Source organism: Podarcis liolepis, assembly GCF_965112155.1.
Source record: "Podarcis liolepis genome assembly, chromosome: 15".
Classification (NCBI taxonomy): Eukaryota; Metazoa; Chordata; class Lepidosauria; order Squamata; family Lacertidae; genus Podarcis; species Podarcis liolepis.
This window is the reverse complement of record NC_139566.1, coordinates 39,999,578-40,017,127: the sequence shown is the minus strand read 5'-3', so window position 1 is coordinate 40,017,127 and position 17,550 is coordinate 39,999,578. Positions and strand designations below refer to the sequence as shown.

At 44.9% G+C, this 17,550-nt stretch overlaps 1 protein-coding gene and 1 long non-coding RNA gene across 3 annotated transcripts in view; both read right to left on the bottom strand.

Annotated features, from left to right (window-relative positions):
* The window catches only part of LOC310693984, a 507,188-nt gene that overhangs the window by 167,682 nt on the left and 321,956 nt on the right, over positions 1–17,550 (bottom strand). The window lies entirely within an intron of this gene.
* The window catches only part of LOC310693923 (transmembrane protein 132D-like), a 449,340-nt gene that overhangs the window by 141,409 nt on the left and 290,381 nt on the right, over positions 1–17,550 (bottom strand). For both annotated transcript variants that reach the window (XM_083476416.1, XM_083476417.1), the window contains one exon: positions 8,567–8,750. In XM_083476416.1, the coding sequence (XP_083332542.1) occupies positions 8,567–8,750 (184 nt within the window). The remainder of the gene's footprint in view (positions 1–8,566; positions 8,751–17,550) is intronic.

Below are 17,550 nucleotides of genomic sequence, written 5' to 3'. Positions count from 1 at the left end.
ATGCTCATAATGCTATGAGCATGTTTCACACGCTGAAAATGCACAGTGGAATCTGGAGAAGTGCCAGTTAGAAGCTGAGCTCTGTTCCTTGCAAACATTCAGGGATCGCTGGATGCTGAAAAGCAGACCAAACACCTTTCTCTCCCATCCCTAGAAAGGGGTCAATTCAGAAGTGAGGCTTCAAACCAGAATAATACTTGTGAAGCGGTAGGAAAGTCCTTGAAAGTTGTTACTAAAAAAACCAAATAAAAATCAGTACAGTCACACCTTGGTTGTCGAACGCCCTGGAACTCGTACGCTTTGGCTCCCAAATGCCTCAAACCTAGAAGTGATTGTTCCATTTGCGAACGTTCTTTTGGAACCCAAACATCTGATGGGATTTGGTTTTCAAACGTTTTGGACGTCGAACGTACTTCTGGAACAGATTCTGCTCGACTTCCAAGGTACGACTGTATTGTTTGTTCATTTGGGCTCAGAAGCAACAGAAGTTAAAAAGGAAAGCTGGACACACACACACACACACAGAGAGAGAGAGAGAGAGAGAGAGAGAGAGAGAGAGAGAGAGAACAGAACACCCAGAAGCGGAATTTACAGCCGTCGCTCCTTGCCTAGGCAAGGGCCAATCTTGGCTCTGCACATGGTTAATTGAGGTTCAAATCCTCCTCCCAGCATGCCTCCAATTAATTAGTAACGAGGTTAATTTTCGTTTTCCATCAATTGGACTGTAAGCAAACCTCCCCTGTCCGTTCAGTGAAAGTGTGTGTGGGGGGTGCATGAGGTGGGGAAAATGAGAAAACTAATCAATAAATACCGTGCCACAAATGAGGGGTCAGTGGGAAAGAGAACAAAATAAAGCCCGGCTGGGAATTTGCACTGATAAAGATCGAAAGAACAAAAAATCCACTTGTCTGTAGGGGGTGGCGGGGGGGGGGGGAGAGAAAGAAAGCTCTTAATTTGGCTGAATGACCAGCTGGCTTGGCTTTGTTTTCCAGCAACCTTAATTATCCTGCAAAGAACAAGGCTTGCTTATCAAGTCTGAAATGTGAATCGTGCTGTTGGTGCCAAGGAGATGCGAAAAGGCCTGAGCACAACTTGCAATGCAGGAAGAAAGAAGAAATTGGGACCATTCCTGAGGCCAGTCGATGCGCTGGTTGAAGCCCAGTAAGTTGGAAGATGCTGACAGTTTCAATACTCTACATTTAGCATTTTTCCAAACTCACATGTGGTCTGCAGTAATTTGGCATTTTTAAAAATCCCAATAAAATTAGTTGGTGTTTTAGTGCAAATTTCTCCTAAGCACATTTGGGTATGCAGTTTTGACCAATATACACATTTGTGTAAGCAATTTACTCTAATATAATGTATTTTTGTAAGAATATCAACTAATATATGTTTTTAATGATCATTCCCCCCACTATATGCCTTACATAGCTGGCAAAAATTCAGAGAAGTGTGAATTTCAAAGGATAGCTAGCTGGACTTTCGGTAAATGTATTAAAGACCTTTTTCAGCAAGCGATATCTGTATTGGATTTGAATTTTTTCTCCATGTGGAATTGTTTTCAATTGCTTTCATTATTGCTGTTTTCGTTATGAAATCACTTCGAGATCTTTTGTGGGAAGCGATTCACCAATAAAGCATATACTGTAAATGCAATGTTTCTATATAGCATGGTTCTGAAAGAATAATACATTTGCAAAGCAGACATTTATATATTACAAGAGATAATGCAATGGGATGGGACCCTCAGCTCCATATAGCAGGGGAGAGAAGGAGGTGTCGGAAGCCGGAGAGGTAACAGGGTTTAGTGAGCCGGCAGAGTCTGTGGCAGAAGAAGCTAGGGCATCTCTCCCCACTGCTGCGACAGGACCAGGAGAGTTATGAAGTGGGAGGACCCAAGACAGACAGGCCGGCGTCGTCTCAAATTGCTTGGGAAGGACCTGGGGGAGAAGGAGACTTAGGTAGCTTTGGGGAACTTCAGCATCCACAACTGTCTCATAGGGGCAAGACCTACTGAGAAGAGTTGCTGTGCTCATTAGCCCTGGCACTCCTGAGCACACCTTGTTTCTTAAAATAAAGAGGTAACTTTGCTTATTCTGTGTGATTTAATGCTGAGTCGAGCCTTTCAATGGCCACATGAGGTATTAGGTGGGACCAAAAGGGGGGAAAATGGGTGGAGGAACTGTCTACCTTTGCACAGTATAAATCAGAGGTTTATATGCACAGATCTCTCCCACCAGGCAAGAAAGTGGCTCCATTACACTTTGAGCACATGTGCACTTCAGGCACACGTACCAACTCTGAAAGATGGTATAGAGGTGTGTGGTCTAGAGAAATCCCCCGAATAGGAAATACATATGGTTCATAGTGCAATCCTTGGCATATCTAGCTCAAAGGCACCTGCCTCTAGAGAAATGTCTGTAACATGGACGGAGAACCTCAGGTCTAGGGACATGATGTGGCCCTCCACACCTCTCTGCCTGGCCCTCAGAACTCTCTGCAGGGCGTACCTTCACTGGTCCTTGCTTCACAACCTCACACTGGGAGCCAGTGTGGTGTAGTGGTTAAGAGCAGTACGTAATCTGGGAAACCGGGTTCGCGTCTCCGCTCCTCCACATGCAGCTGCTGGGTGACCTTGGGCCAGTCACACTTCTGTGAAGTCTCTCAGCCCCACTCACCTCACAGAGTGTTTGTTGTGGGGGAGGAAGGGAAAGGAGAATGTTAGCCGCTTTGAGACTCCTGAAGGGGAGTGAAAGGCGGGATATCAAATCCAAACTCTTCTTCTTCTTCTTCTTCTTCTTCTTCTTCTTCTTCTTCTTCTTCTTCTTCTTCTTCTTCTTCACAGTGAGTTTTTTTCCAGGCAGGAATGAGTTGTTGAACTCTGATAAGGCTTCTTCCTTTTCACGATGGAGGGCTGGCTCACCTATTAGGCAAGATGAAGCGACCGCCTCAGGCGGAAGGATCCACAGAGGCAGCAGATCCCGATGTAAATCATTATTCCCCTGTGTTCCTGATGTAGACCTTCATTCACCCCTTCATCCAGGCCTTCTTCACTGGTGGGGAGAGAACCATTTAGTGGTTCGCCTCAGGTGCCAAAATGTCTTGGGCCAGCCCTGGAGAAAAGTGTGTGTGAGTGTGTGCTGTATCAGGCCTGCTGCACAAAGGGAACATTTAAATTAAATCACTCCCCCCACGTTTGTCTCTTGCTCTGCCCACCACTGGCAAATGGCCCCTGGAAGGTTGCCCAGAAGGTTCTGTGGCCCTTGGGATGAAAAAATGTTTCCCACCCATTCCAGATAGCATTGTAGTCCGAATGGGGTACTTTTTATTGGTAGTATAGCCTCCTCTTAGTAAAGGGACAAGAGATCTTGTCAATATGATGGGGAAAGAGACCCGCAGTTTCTATCTATGTACTCATCACCGTGCCAAGATGTCCTCCAATTTAAAACAATGGGCCATTTGTCCTAAACGCTGAAGTTGGGCAGGCCATCATAATTCAGCTCTATCTCCAGCAGCTGGAAGTGATTTATCTGAGCAAAACACACCTTTGCAGACAGTAAATTTGACCTGAATGTCCCAACCTTGGTGTGTTTATCCACTGTTAATGCAGGAAGGTTGCAAACCATGTCAAGATTCCCCCCCCCCATTCTTTATCATCGGCCAACAATTCTGGTGGGGATCAACCGAGCGCCAGACTGCTGCCATCTGGTTCCACCTCTTGCATCTCAATAATCCTCAGGTATGAAGATAAAAGAGAGAGCAAACACTGGAGAGAAGGGCTGTGGAAGGCATAGGACAAAGCAGTCACAGGAAAACACCCATTTTGCTGTAAGGAAATGAAATAAAGTTAAAGCAGGTCCATCAAGACAGGATTTGGGGACAGGGGTCCATGGCCCCACTAAGCAGATGGGCCCTCAAACGCATCAGGGCTGACTTACAACACTAAAAGAAAGTAATATGTTTTATCTATTTACTTGCTGGCAGATTTATAAAGTGCCTCTAGGAAGGGGGATAAATTTGATTCAGCTCACATTTAAAGGCAAACCTACCTCATTTATACTTTCCTAACAATTTGCATTTCTCTAATTCACTGCTCCAGCCAGGTAATGTGAACAAAATGCATATATATCAGGGTAAAGTTTCCCAAAAAATGCATATATTAGTGAAAATGGCACACACAAATGCATTATTTTAGGGTATATTGCTTTGCAAAAATGTGTCTGTTGGGGAAACTGCATTTTTTTTAATGTGTATGTTAAAATGCTGGTGAATCTTCATGAGGACTTTGGGGGGGGCAGATTCTCAAACTGGTGGGAAATGTGAAGAACTAAACTTAAGATTGGAAAAAATGAGAAATTGAGAGAAACTGAAATTGATAAATACAGGGAACCAGGCAGTGGGCCTTCTCAGTAGTGGCGCCCGCCCTGTGGAACACCCTCTCATCAGATGTCAAAGAAATAAACAACTAGCTCATGTTTCGAAGACATCTGAAGGCAGCCCTGTTTAGGGAAGTTTTTAATGACTGATGTCTTAATGTATTTTTAATCTTTTGTTGGAAGCTGCCCAGAGTGGCTGGGGAAGCCCAGCCAGATGGGCGGGGTATAAATAATAAATTATTATTATTATTACCCACCCCTAACAGTTTCATAGCCAAATGTTGTTGAAGAGGTGTAAAAAAAAAAACATTGCAAACTCAGCAAGATTAAAACAAAACAACCATGTCCACAATTGTAGAATAAGAAATAAATCTGCAACAGTCTTCAATAAACACCTAAATATCAAAACAGCAGGAGCTCTGCTAATTTCTATTGGTTGCTCATTCCAAAGGCCTGGAGCTGCAACACTAAAAGCTCAATACTTAGTGCATACGAAGTGCACAACTCAGGCATGCAGGACTCTTAGCAATGTGTCATCTGAGAAGTAGAGCTGCCAGGCATGGGTACATGGGACGAGAAGGTCCATTTATCTCCCTAGGAGCCCCCACTCGTAGATGCTTTAAGTCCAAAGTATAAAATTCCCTAAAGTGTGCCAAGGAGCAGATTTGCTTAACATGGAACCCGGTGCACCATACACAGCCCCTCAGCCAAGCAGGGTGCCAAGAGTAAACCATAGGGAGCTGTTGGAGGAAACCAAGGAACTGGGAGGCAGGAGCTTGGAGTCAGCACTAATGGACACACACTAAAGCACATAAAAGCCAGGAAGGCTGTACGGGTCAGACAGCAACCCAGTGCAGAAGGACATTTAGCTCTGGCATAGGCCACATCTGACCCAGAAGAGTTTTTTTTATACCCAACTGCTTGTACCCTGGAGGTTAGGAAGATTTAACAACACATTATTATGATTAGCATTATTATTTATTAAATTTGCTAGTTGTTTTTTCCTGCCCAGGGCAGTCCAAAGTGCCAAACAAACAAAAAATCCCACATAGATACATTAAAGGGACGTGGGTGGCGCTGTGGGTTAAACCACAGAGCCTAGGACTTGCCGATCAGAAGGTTGGCGGTTCAAATCCCCGCAACTGGGTGAGCTCCCGTTGTTCGGTCCCAGCTCCTGCCAACCTAGCAGTTTGAAAGCACAAAGTGCAAGTAGATAAATAGTTACCACTCCGGCGGGAATATAAATGGTGTTTCCGCGCTGCTCTGGTTCACCAGAAGTGGCTTAGTCATGCTGGCCACATGACCTGGAAGCTGTACGCCGGCTTCCTCGGCCAATAAAGCAAGATGAGCGCCGCGACTGGACCTAATGGTCAGGAGTCCCTTTACCTTTACCTTTAGATACATTAAAATCAAGAGGAAATAAAAATACATTGCAAACACCCCATCCGCTTCTCAAAGGTCATAGAGTTTTTGACTGGCACCTGAAGGCAGATAGTGATAGTGCCAGGAGAGCCTCTCTGCATTCTGCAAATGGGGAGCCACCGTCAACCACATCAAACAACCAGCACCCTAGAATGACTTGAGACAGGGGGCTCAGCAGAGCATCAATCTGAAACAGAAGCTGTGGCTCTGCTGATGCTGGGGGACTCCAATTCCCATCAGCCAGCATCAAGAATGATGGGAGCTGTAGTCCAACAACATCTAGAGGCCTCCAGGATGCCCCATCTAAATCATGGGTGGGGAACCTACAGCCTGGAGGCCAAATGCTTCCCGCCTGTCCTCTTCATTTAGGACCACCCCCCATGTACCGTATTTTTCGCTCTATAACACGCACCAGACCATAACACGCACGTAGTTTTTAGAGGAGGAAAACAAGAAAAAAATATTCTAAACGAAATAGTGGATATATGATTTTTGTGGTTCATGCTGTGGCCACAGACATGTGATCTGACAGTGAGTTTGGAGTAGCCCAATGCAAAAATCCTGAGGATCCATGTGGATCCATGCTTTGTAACCACGGAGGAGGGAAGGAAGGGGAACCATGGATCCTCTGCTCACGACTGCAGCAGACCCCCCCCCCCCGCAACCCGCAGGCATTCGCTCCATAACACGCACAGACATTTCCCCTTACTTTCTAGGAGGGAAAAAGTGAGTGTTATGGTGCAAAAAATACGGTATTTTCCACCCACCTCCAGTGTTTTTCACCTGGCTGGAATGTGTCCTTGAACTCTTATAATGTCTCTAGCTGGCCTGGAGGGAGGACAGAGGTGTGGAAGTTTGTGTGTATGGAAAAAAATACATTGGCTGCACTGCCCACTTTTGTCTCTCCTCACCCCTGGCATGTGGCCTCTAGAAGGCTGCCTGGAAGGAAATGTGGCCCCCCTCCAGGAAAGAAATAGTTTCCTAACACCCCTGATCTAAAGCTGCGTGTTCTCACTTCTTCACCTTCTGACACCCTGATTGCAGAGTTATCTTTTTCAATTCTATTCGGTAACCCAGCAGACACGAAAATAGTCTTGTGTTGTTCTTGTTTCTTTTTTAAAAAATAAAAGTAATAATACAGCTATCAGAGAGAAATGCAATAGCATTTGGCACCATTAAGTGCCAAGGTGACATGCGAGTTCCTCTGAAATTGGCAGATTAAAGCCATGGCACAAACCACTCTTCAACCTTGACTAATGGTATAATAATTAACTGCTTGTCACTAGGCAACCACTTGGCTCCTATTAGTCACCTCCCCTCAAAATTTTTTACTCAAATATCAATTATCTCTCTCCCCCATATAGTCTATTTCTTTCCTCTTTCCAAATAATAACATGTGTCAATATTTTTAATAAATGGGTCAAAGAGTAAGCTCCGGGCATAAAAAATCTTGGAAGATGATATCCTTTGTTCCAGCCAGCACAGTAATTTGGGGCCAAAGAACACACTAGAGAGAACGAGGGGCGTCCAATTGTCTTGTCCAATGAGCCACGGTCAAAAAGCCCGTTTATTAAACAACTCCCTCGCCTGCCCCACAATTACAGAGCCATCCTTGTAAGTGGTGTTATGAAAAAGAGGGATTTGATTTCACAGCCTTTAGAAACTGCTGAACAATGCCAAGTGTTCAATCTTTTCATGGTCTGTTCTTCCAGCAATCTGCACTATCCATTTAAAGCCGTATCAGGCCACTTTAGGCAGCCATGGCTTCCTCCCGAAGAATACTGAGGACTGTCATCGCTTACGGTTGCGGAGATGAGTTAGGAGACTCCCTATTCCCCTCACAGAGCTACAATTCCCAGAGTGGTTTTACAGTCAAACGCTCTTCTCTGAGGACTCTGGAAATTGTAGCTCTGTGAGGGGAATAGGGAGTTTCCTAACTCATCAGTATTTTTTACACTGACCGGCAGTAGCTGGTTGTGAATAAGAAGGCAGGTGGGTGGAGGTGGGGGAGAGCATACTGAGGTTATTGGGGCAGCTCCCAAATTGCCCATATTGGGATTAATCCACTGGGATTATGTTTGGACCAATAGTCTGAATGTGGAATTACATAAACTATACACAAGAGACAGATATCTTCCATAGTCTGACACACTTTTACACAATCTTCTGTATGGTGTGTTGTAGACCATTGACTTTTGCATTCACAGAGTGGCAGGATCGGCCCATCCATGAGGCGGGCTGAGGCAGCCACCTTGGGTGGCAGGGTCTAAAGGGTGGTGGCACCCTGCCTGCCACTGTTGGAAAAATGAGGATAAGAGGCTATAGGAGTGACTTCCAGGTGCCTGCAAGATCTTCCATAACCCCTGTAAGCAAGGCTTTGGTGGTGGGCAGATAGCAGAAGAGGACATCCTCCCATTTCCCACCGCTGGCTAGTAGAATCATACTGTGGAATTCTAGGCCTGGAGATAGTCTTGTAAGCTGCCTGTTCCAACACCCCGTTCAATTCTGGAAATCCAGAGTTAGAACATTCTCCGGCTAGCCTCTGCTTGCAGTCCTCCAGTCAACAAGAACTTACTACCTCACTAGGTAACGGGTTCCATCATCAAATTGCTCATGCTGTTAAGATCTTTATCCAAATGCTCAACTGAATTCCATAACTCCAGACTGCAAAGAGTACAGATGTGAAAATGGTCACATTTCTGTTCAATATGGTCTAGAACTGTGCTTGCACACTAAACAGTACCGGGGCAGTAAACGGTTTCTCTTACCATCGCCAATGGAAGAACACCAACTAGATCTTTCTGGCTTACGTAGATCTTGGAGATGCCAAGGTCAGATGTTCTGTCTCCTGGATACTCGACTTGCCACGTAATAAGTTGGGTGTCTGGCAATTCACTAAGATCTTCTATTTCAAAATCAATTTGCATGATCTCAGAGGGTGGAGCATTGGTGCTGAAGGAAGAGAGAGGAGGGGAAAACATTGTCAGTGTGCATGGTACATTGTGGTAAGAATGCATCTCTATGCCACCTTGTTTGTTACCCAGGTGAGGAACAACGACCTTTTGAATAAACCACAGAACCAAGGAAACCATTTTCAAGTCCAGCATCCAGATTTAGGAACCCAGTGCTTGTTATAGCTATTACAATAGGACAGAGCTCACACGACTCAACATGCCAGAGTCATAAAACATATTCACACACATCAGGAAAGGTTACAGGTCATGAGAAGTAAAACACCCATGGCTCCATACTGGTATCTTCAACCCCACAATCACCTTGGAGTGGCCTCGATGTGCCCAGATCATTTGACCATTTTAGGTCTTGGATGTCCAACATTGCCCTGGCAACCTAGCCTTCAATGGGGGGATAGAGCATCATAAAATCCTCTTCCTGGGTCTCAGATAGCTTCAAGGATAGCTGATTTACCCTCCGGTGCTAAAACATCCTGCCATTTGTATCACTTTCAGGGATACACTTTAAGGAGAGATTGAATGCAACATAGGAGGGAGAACACACAAAAATCAAGCCTAATTCATTCTAAAAGGTTAAATGCAATCAAAGTGAAACACTGAAACATTATTAAAAGAATAAAAACATTCATCTGCGGTCTCTGCTTCTTATATCAACATGAAGTTAGGCTCCTGCCCCATGAAGATTACAGTCTGAACTTCCACAGCAGGGCCAGAATCAAGGGTCAACATGACCAGGCAACTACTAAGGGACGCTACCCTTACAGACCATAAAAGATCTATTTATATTTGGGAAATGACTCCCTCCTCCCACCATTAGGCATGCGCTTACTCAGCTCAGGTTTCAAACTATGCCCACAGAATATTGGGCTAGCAAATTCTTTAACATGCTGATAAATGACTCTATTTGTGTATACAGATTAGGCCAGATCAAAGATATGGTGTACTGTCTTATTTATTGCTCTTTATATGAGAGCAATAGAAATAGAGTCCTCCATTCACTCCAGAATTTCTTAGAAGGTCAGTTAGATGATTTCAGAACGAGATGATTGATGTTCAAGGCAGATATGTCTGTTACCTGTAGAGTAGCTTTTCATGTGCTAGAAGTGAGAAATTTAATGGGCTACCTTTTTTTAAAAAAAGCACTGTTGACTGCCACAGGGATATTTTTTTAAAAAAAATCTAAATGATTTGGAGAACTCTCTGCTCGTAGCAGACCCACTGAAATTGGAGTCAATGACTAACTTGAGAGACCATTCATTTTAGTAGGTCTATTCCAGGGGTCTGCAACCTTTAAGACAAAAAGAGCCACTTGGACCCGTTTCCGAAGAAAAAACAACAACTGGGAGCCGCAAAACCATTGCAACATTTAAAACAAATATATCTCCAGAGCCACAATCTGACAGCGGGCGGGAAGGTGATGTCGGGACGGTGCGTGACTAACGCACGCACCGCCCCCATGCGACGTCACAGCCAGTACAGTGCCCGCCACAGTGAGGAGTGTCGGGGCGCACAATGCGCCTCCTCCCCTCGCTAGTATCCGCCCCGGAGCCGCAGCAAAGATGTAAAAGAGCCACATGCGGCTCCGGAGCCGCGGGTTGCAGACCCCTGGTCTATTCCAAAGCTCCCATTCCCAGCAGGTTCGCACTCCTGTCTCAGCGACGTCTACACTGGCTTGATCATGTGCACAGAATGGAAAATGGCAGGATCCCCAAGGACATGCTCTGTGGGGAGCTGGCTTCAGGCACCAGACCCATTGGCAGACCAAGTCTATTCTGCAAGCATGACATGAAGGCTGGCCAACATCAACCCCGCCATGTGGGAATCCCTTGAACACAACACAGTGCCTGGAGACAGACAGTCAGGTTGTGCATCCACAGCAAAGCTGGATGCCAAGTAGGGCAAATGAGGGGTGTGCGTTGGGGAGAGTTCTGGGGGCCAAAGCAAATATCTGAAGGGTTGCCATGTGGAAGATGGAGCAAGTTCGTTTTCTGCAGCTCCAGGAAGTAGGACCTGAAACAATGGATCCAGGTTACAAGAAAGGAGATTGTAGCTAAACATGATGAAGAAGTTTCTCATGGCAAGATCTGTTGAGATGTGGAACAGACTATCTTGGAAGATGGTGGCTTCTCCTTCATTGGAGGAATCCAAGCAGAAGTTGGGTGGCCATCTGTCAGGGATTCTTTAGCTGTGATTCCCATATTGCAGGGAGTTGAACTAAATGACCATTGGTGTCCCATCCAAGCCTACAGTTCTGATTCTATGGAAGGTTGTTGTCAGAGGACTGCCTTCAAAAGGGGGGAGGGAGCCTCCGACTTTGCTGAGCAGTAACATCTCGTCAGAGACTGGTGAGAGAGAAGCCTCAGGAGAAACCGAGGAAGAGGAAAGGAGGGGGGAAATGAGGCAAAGGCTCACAGAGGCTACTGCGAGCCCCAGCACCGCTCCCAGGCAGGCGGCTAGGGAAACAGGCATTCAGCTTCCATCGCCTAGTTTTTACAAGGGAGTCAAACGTAAGGAAAAGAGGAGGAGACTGGGGGTGTTGAGATTCTTATGCTGTGGGGAGGGGGACAGGAAGAACCCACTCTCGGAATCTGCTAGTGACTGAGGCAGACATGAACTTTGGACTTCTGCACTGTACAGGGACCCCTGACCATTAGGTCCAGTCGTGACCAACTCTGGGGTTGCGGCGCTCATCTCGCTTTACTGGCTGAGGGAGCCGGCGTACAGCTTCCGGGTCATGTGGCCAGCATGACTAAGCCGCTTCTGGCGAACCAGAGCAGCGCACGGAAACGCTGTTTACCTTCCTGCCGGAGTGGTACCTATTTATCTACTTGCACTTTGACGTGCTTTCGAACTGCTAGGTTGGCAGGAACAGGGACTGAACAACGGGAGCTCACCCCATCGCGGGGACTCGAACGGCTGACCTTCTGATCGGCAAGTCCTAGGCTCTGTGGTTTAACCCACAGCGCCAACCGCGTCCCTGCACTGTACATAGTTTGCACCTAATAAAACCTGTAAAAAGGCAGGTCGGAGTCCTGGCTGTTTACTCGTGAGCAACCATACACATCCCTGACAGTTAAGTCTGGCCACAGGGCCTCAGGCTCCCCGCTTCTGCAATATATTGCCATATGATTGGGGTCTCAGCGGCAGCCTTGCTGCCTCCTTTTGCACCAACTGCAATTCCCAGGGCTGCTCCACACAGAGCATGTTTCAGTAGCAGTCTAACCTGAAAGCAACGTATGAATATGTAACATTTTCATTTACTCTGAATTCTCGGCAGCTCAAGGGTTACCCGCCCAGCTCCACCAGCCAGCCCTGCTCATTTTCATATGTGTCCTTCGCAGGCGTGATGCTACAGAATCCTTTATAGCTCAAAAATGATTCACAACCAGAAGGGAATATGAATGCCATGAAAAAGGAGAGATTTAAGGCAGGGAAGCTACGTGAGCCTTAAAGGGCTTGATCTTGTAAACCTTTATAATAAAAACCAGCCACTGTGTAGGAAGCAGAGCTGTAAAGATTCAACAGTACATCCATGCCGAGGCGAACTCAACTCAACCAGCAACTTTTATAGGGAAGTCGGGGGGGGGGGGGCACAGCGAAAGGGGAGGAAGAGTTTGACAGGGAAATGCCCGCCAATTACTGGGGTTTTACAGATCTCAGAGTTTGTGAGCCTGTAGCGCAGAGCTCTGAGCCAGATGGATGCGCCAGAGAGCATGAATTGGCAGTGACAGGAGATGGCCAAAGGAGGGATGAGATCAAGGAAGGAAGGAAAAATAATAATAATGCAAGTCTGTAATTAAAATTAAACGCACTCAAACAGACTGATGGGTTTGTGTGCATTTGGCAAGTCACTGCATGCAAGGGCAGAAGCATGTCAGCTTTCAGTGGGTAGGATCCAATGCTAGTCCTACTCAGATTAGGCCAGCTGGGACTAACTGCAGTCCATTGATTTGAGTGGGTCTATTCTGAGTAGGACTGAGCTGTAGTCCAACTCAAAGTAGACCTACTGAGACTAATGGAGCCAAGATAGTTGCTGTCATTCATTTCAATAGGTCTACTCAGAGTTGGACTGACATTAGATATGACCCCGTGTTGGGAAGGTTGAAACCAGGGTTTCCTTCAAGGTTGATGGAGCTGTGCAGCGGTGAATAAAGATCTGGAGGTCAAAAGGGGTTCAAAAGGGGCCTGGGGTGGACGAAAAAGTAATAATGCACAGTCGTACCTTGGCTCTCGAATGGCTTAGTTGTTGAACAAATCGGAACCCAAATGCTGCAAACCCAGAAGTACCGTATTTTTCGCTCTATAGGGCGCACTGGACCATAGGGCGTACCTAGTTTTTTTTTGGGGGGGGGGAATAAAGAACTGCAGGCTGCTATCCGCAAGCCTTGGAAGCCCGGCGGGAACTCCCACCGCGCTCCAAAGGCTTGCGGATAGCTGCCTGAAGCCTGGAGAGCGAGAGGGGTCCGTGCGCACCGACCCCTCTCGCTCTCCAGGCTTCAGCAAAAGCCTGCATTCACTCCATAGGAGACACACACATTTCCCTTTTCATTTTTGGAGGGGGAAAGTGCGTCCTATAGAGCGAAAATACGGTAAGCGTTCCGGTTTGTGGACATTTTTCGGAGCTGAACATCTGACGCAGTTTCTGATTGAAGGCAGAAAGCTCCTACAGCCAATCGGAAGCCACGCCTTGGCTTTTGAATAGTTTCGGTAGTCGAACGAACTTCCGGAACAGATTAAGTTTGAGAAGCAAGGTACCACTGTATAGTGCATGAAAAAGAGCTAAAGTCTTGGTGCTGCAGACACGCTGGCAAACCTGGAATAGAGGAGTGGTGGAAAAGGAGAAAGAGGGGAGAGGAACTTATAATCTAAACAGCTTTACTGAGAGCTCTAGGAGTGATGGACGCATCAGGACTACTGTGTTTTAATTTACGAATCTGTTTCTAAAATATTAGTCTAACAATGAATGATTTACTGCTATCCTAGTTTTATTTATACACACGCACACACACATTTTCTATTTTCTTCTTCTTTTCTCTCATACTTCTCCTTTCCTTTTTCTTCTTCTATATTATAATTTTACTTTTTCTTATTAATTTTTGATTCTTTTATTTACTTAATCTATTTGACGACTGTAAGTTTTGTTCTAATTGTTTGTGTATGCAACATAATTTAATTTTTTTTAAAAAAGTGGACTACTGTGAAGCCATGGGGCTATGAGATACCCCTGGGAGGAGACAGAGAATATCTCAGTCAGTAGGGAAATGCAGAGAAACCCTAACAACCCATTAACAACCACAGGTGCATATTGACATAAGGAAGGTGCCCCAAATATATTGTTGTAGATACCAGGTCATACCAACTTTTTAATTATTATTTCAGTAAGCCTACTTGAGACATATAATTTCATTACCTATATTCATTGTACAGTAGTACCTCAGGTTAAGTACTTAATTTGTTCCGGAGGTCCGTACTCAACCTGAAACTGTTCTTAACCTGAAGCACCACTTTAGCCAATTGGGCCTCCTGCTGCTGCTGCGCTGCTGGAGCCCGATTTCTGTTCTCACCCTGAAGCAAAGTTCTTAACCCAAGGTACTATTTCTGGGTTAGCGGAGTCTGTAACTTGAAGCGTATGTAACCTGAGGTACCACTGTATACTGATCTTATCTGTATTTGAAGGATAATTATTTTATGTTTATTTGTTTTTGCTTTTTTAATTCTGCTGTGAATTTTAGCTTTTTTATGTACACCTCTTCCCCTTAGACCCTGCTGTCTCCTCAAGAATTTCTCTCTAGTTGGGATGTGTCTTTAAAGTGTGGCAATACATTTTGCTTGCCTGGATAAGAGAGAGAGATGTGGGTATGTTTGTAGACTTTTGCATGGCTGGAATCTGCTGCTCTGCTCATTTCTGCCTCTTGCCTCACTCTCCACTGGCATGTGGCCCTCACAGGATTGCCCAGGAGGGAGTGTGGCCCCTGGGCTGAAGAGTTTGCCCCCCCCCCACTGCACAGGATTGAACTGCAATGGACTAAAAAGCTGGATACTCAGCATTACAGAATTATTATTTTTTAAAAAAGGCAACCTCACTATCTACTCCAGCCTGCTGAATTAATGTCACAGAATGATTTTATTTTCTTTGCTTTCTTTTTATAAAAAGCATCACATTCCTTTTCTCACCACTTGATGTCAAAGCCAACGAAAGGGGCAATTTGCAAACTACAATTGAGTGCAACAGGATTATTGACCTCGAGACAAGATGCTTGCTATTGAAACCCTGCTACGTTTTCTCATATGGAGAGGAAGGCAGTAGAAACCAGTCATAGATGTTGGAGGTAGAGAGACCAAACCTGACTCTCCACTTACATGCCCACCAACAATTTATAGATGAATAAAAGGACTAGCTGTTTTTGTTCCTTCTCATTTAAACATATGTTCACTCATAAATCTGTTCAATCCCATTTCCATATTAATATGGCGGATTAATATCATTCTTCTAAAGAAAGAGAGAGAGAGAGAGAACTTGCATTTAAGTACACATTTGCCAAATGTAATTTCTCTTAAAACACACATTTTAAAAATGTGGGTTTTTTAAAAATATATTTTTATTAAACAACTTTAACAAAACAAATTATCAATCAAAATAACCAATTACATTTCCCCCCTTTTTGTCCCCCCCCTTCCCTCCCTCTCCCATCTGCTTAGGACTTCCCTCAGCTCCCCTCTCTGATTTGTTTGCACATATTATACTCTGCATGTTAAAAATTGTACATATCATTGCCTTATCTGCCATATATTCTACTAATAAATTTGTGGGTGTTTATTCAAAACCTGCCAAGGAGTCCAAATCATTTTGTTGTTTTTTTTCGGTAGTTTGTAAATAGTTCCCATTCTTCCTTGAAGTCACGACTGTCCTTCTCACTTAATTTATATGTCAACTTTGCCAACTCCGCATAACTCATCAGTTTTTGTTGCCATTGTTCTTTTTTGGGGGTTTCCTCATTCTTCCATCCTTGTGCTAACAAGACTCTTGCCACTGTTGTTGCATACATAAATAAATTCCTTGTTTTTCTTGGCGGGTCTCGTCCTAAAATACTTAACAAAAATGCTTCTGGTTTCTTTACAAATGTCATTTTAAACATTTTTTTCCCAATTTGTTATATATCATCTTCCAAATTTTTTTAACTTCTCTACAAATGTGTTTTTGATCTGAAAACAACTGGGACGGGCCAACACTGGTGGACTAGTTTGAGAGGTGTGGATGTGATCATTTTTAAATCAAAATTTGAAAAGATCTTGTCCCTTAAGCATCCCTAATAAGGGTGTTTATGTATTTATAAATGTAGTTCTATACTTCCTTCCATAGGAAACAACTCCAAAGGGAGCAAGTCCCTTTGCCCACCCCCCAAAAAATATTTGAGGGTGGCACACCCCCAAAGTTAATGGGCATTGCCGTTTAAATTGGTTGATTAGCCGTCGTCCCCCCAATATTATAATCAGGTTGGCACGCCTGCTTCCCTCTTATGATGGTGTATAGCAGGGCTTCCCCCCCCCCAGCCAGAATTCACTGGAACTTGGTTCCAGCATCTCTCAGGTGGGCACCATCGCCATTCTAAGACAACAAGAGAGGCTTTCATGGTGAGTTCTGGCACCTCTTCTTCTAGAAAAATAGCACTGTACAGTAACATTAAAAGGTACAGGTACCCCTGACCATTAGGTCCAGTCGCGGACGACTCTGGGATTGCGCGCTCATCTCGCTCTATAGGCTGAGGGAGCTGGCATTTGTCTGCAGACAGCTTCCAGGTCATGTGGTCAGCATGACTAAGCCACTTCTGGCGAACCAGAGCAGCGCACGGAAACACCGTTTACCTTCCCGCTGGAGAGGTACCTATTTATCTACTTGCACTTCAACATGCTTTTGAACTGCTAGGTTGGCAGGAGCAGGGACCGAACAGGAGCTCACCCCGTCGCAGGGATTCGAACCTCCAACATTCTGATCGGCAAGCCCTAGGCTCTGTGGTTTAACCCATAGCGCCACCCACGTCCCGAATTTGGAGGATTACAGATAGACAAAAGAAAGAGCTTCTTCACCCAGAACAGTATTGAAACTATGTAATTTGCACCCACATGATACAGTGATGGCTACCAACTTGGATGCCTTTAAAAAGGGATTAGAGAATTTCATGGATAATAAGCTATCAATGACTGCTAGTCATGGTGCTGGAGATCCCAAATGGAGAAGAGTGCTGTTATGCTCAGGTCCAGTTTGATGGCATCTCATGGGCATCTGCTTGGCCACGGTGAGAATGGAACTAGATGGAGTCTTTGGCCTGATCCAGCAGGCCTGTTTCGACTCCCGGTGCGATGAGTGTGCACGTTTCAGTGGATAAGGAGCAAAAACTTTCAAGCTGATCAGGCGGCTATGGCTGCATGTTTGAAACCTTGGTTTGCACTGAGTGCTTGGAACCATTTACAGATGCGCTCCATGACATCTTGATTATAAAATAGATTTATTTGGCTTAAATGTTGGCCCTCTTGAAAGCTATACCCTAGGGTCATTGGAATAAAAAGTGGAAATTGAACCCCTGAAAGTTAAGCTACTTTAGAAGAGTCACTAGGAAGGGCAGAAACAATTTTGAAAGAATTGGAGCAATGGTTATCTGCAGCTGAATCAAGTTTTGCATCTCTTCACAACATTGGCTGAAGAATTATTATGATTATTACTAATATTATTGACACTTAAGCTTAATATTTTTTACTCTTGGAAATATGTTGAATCACTGCAG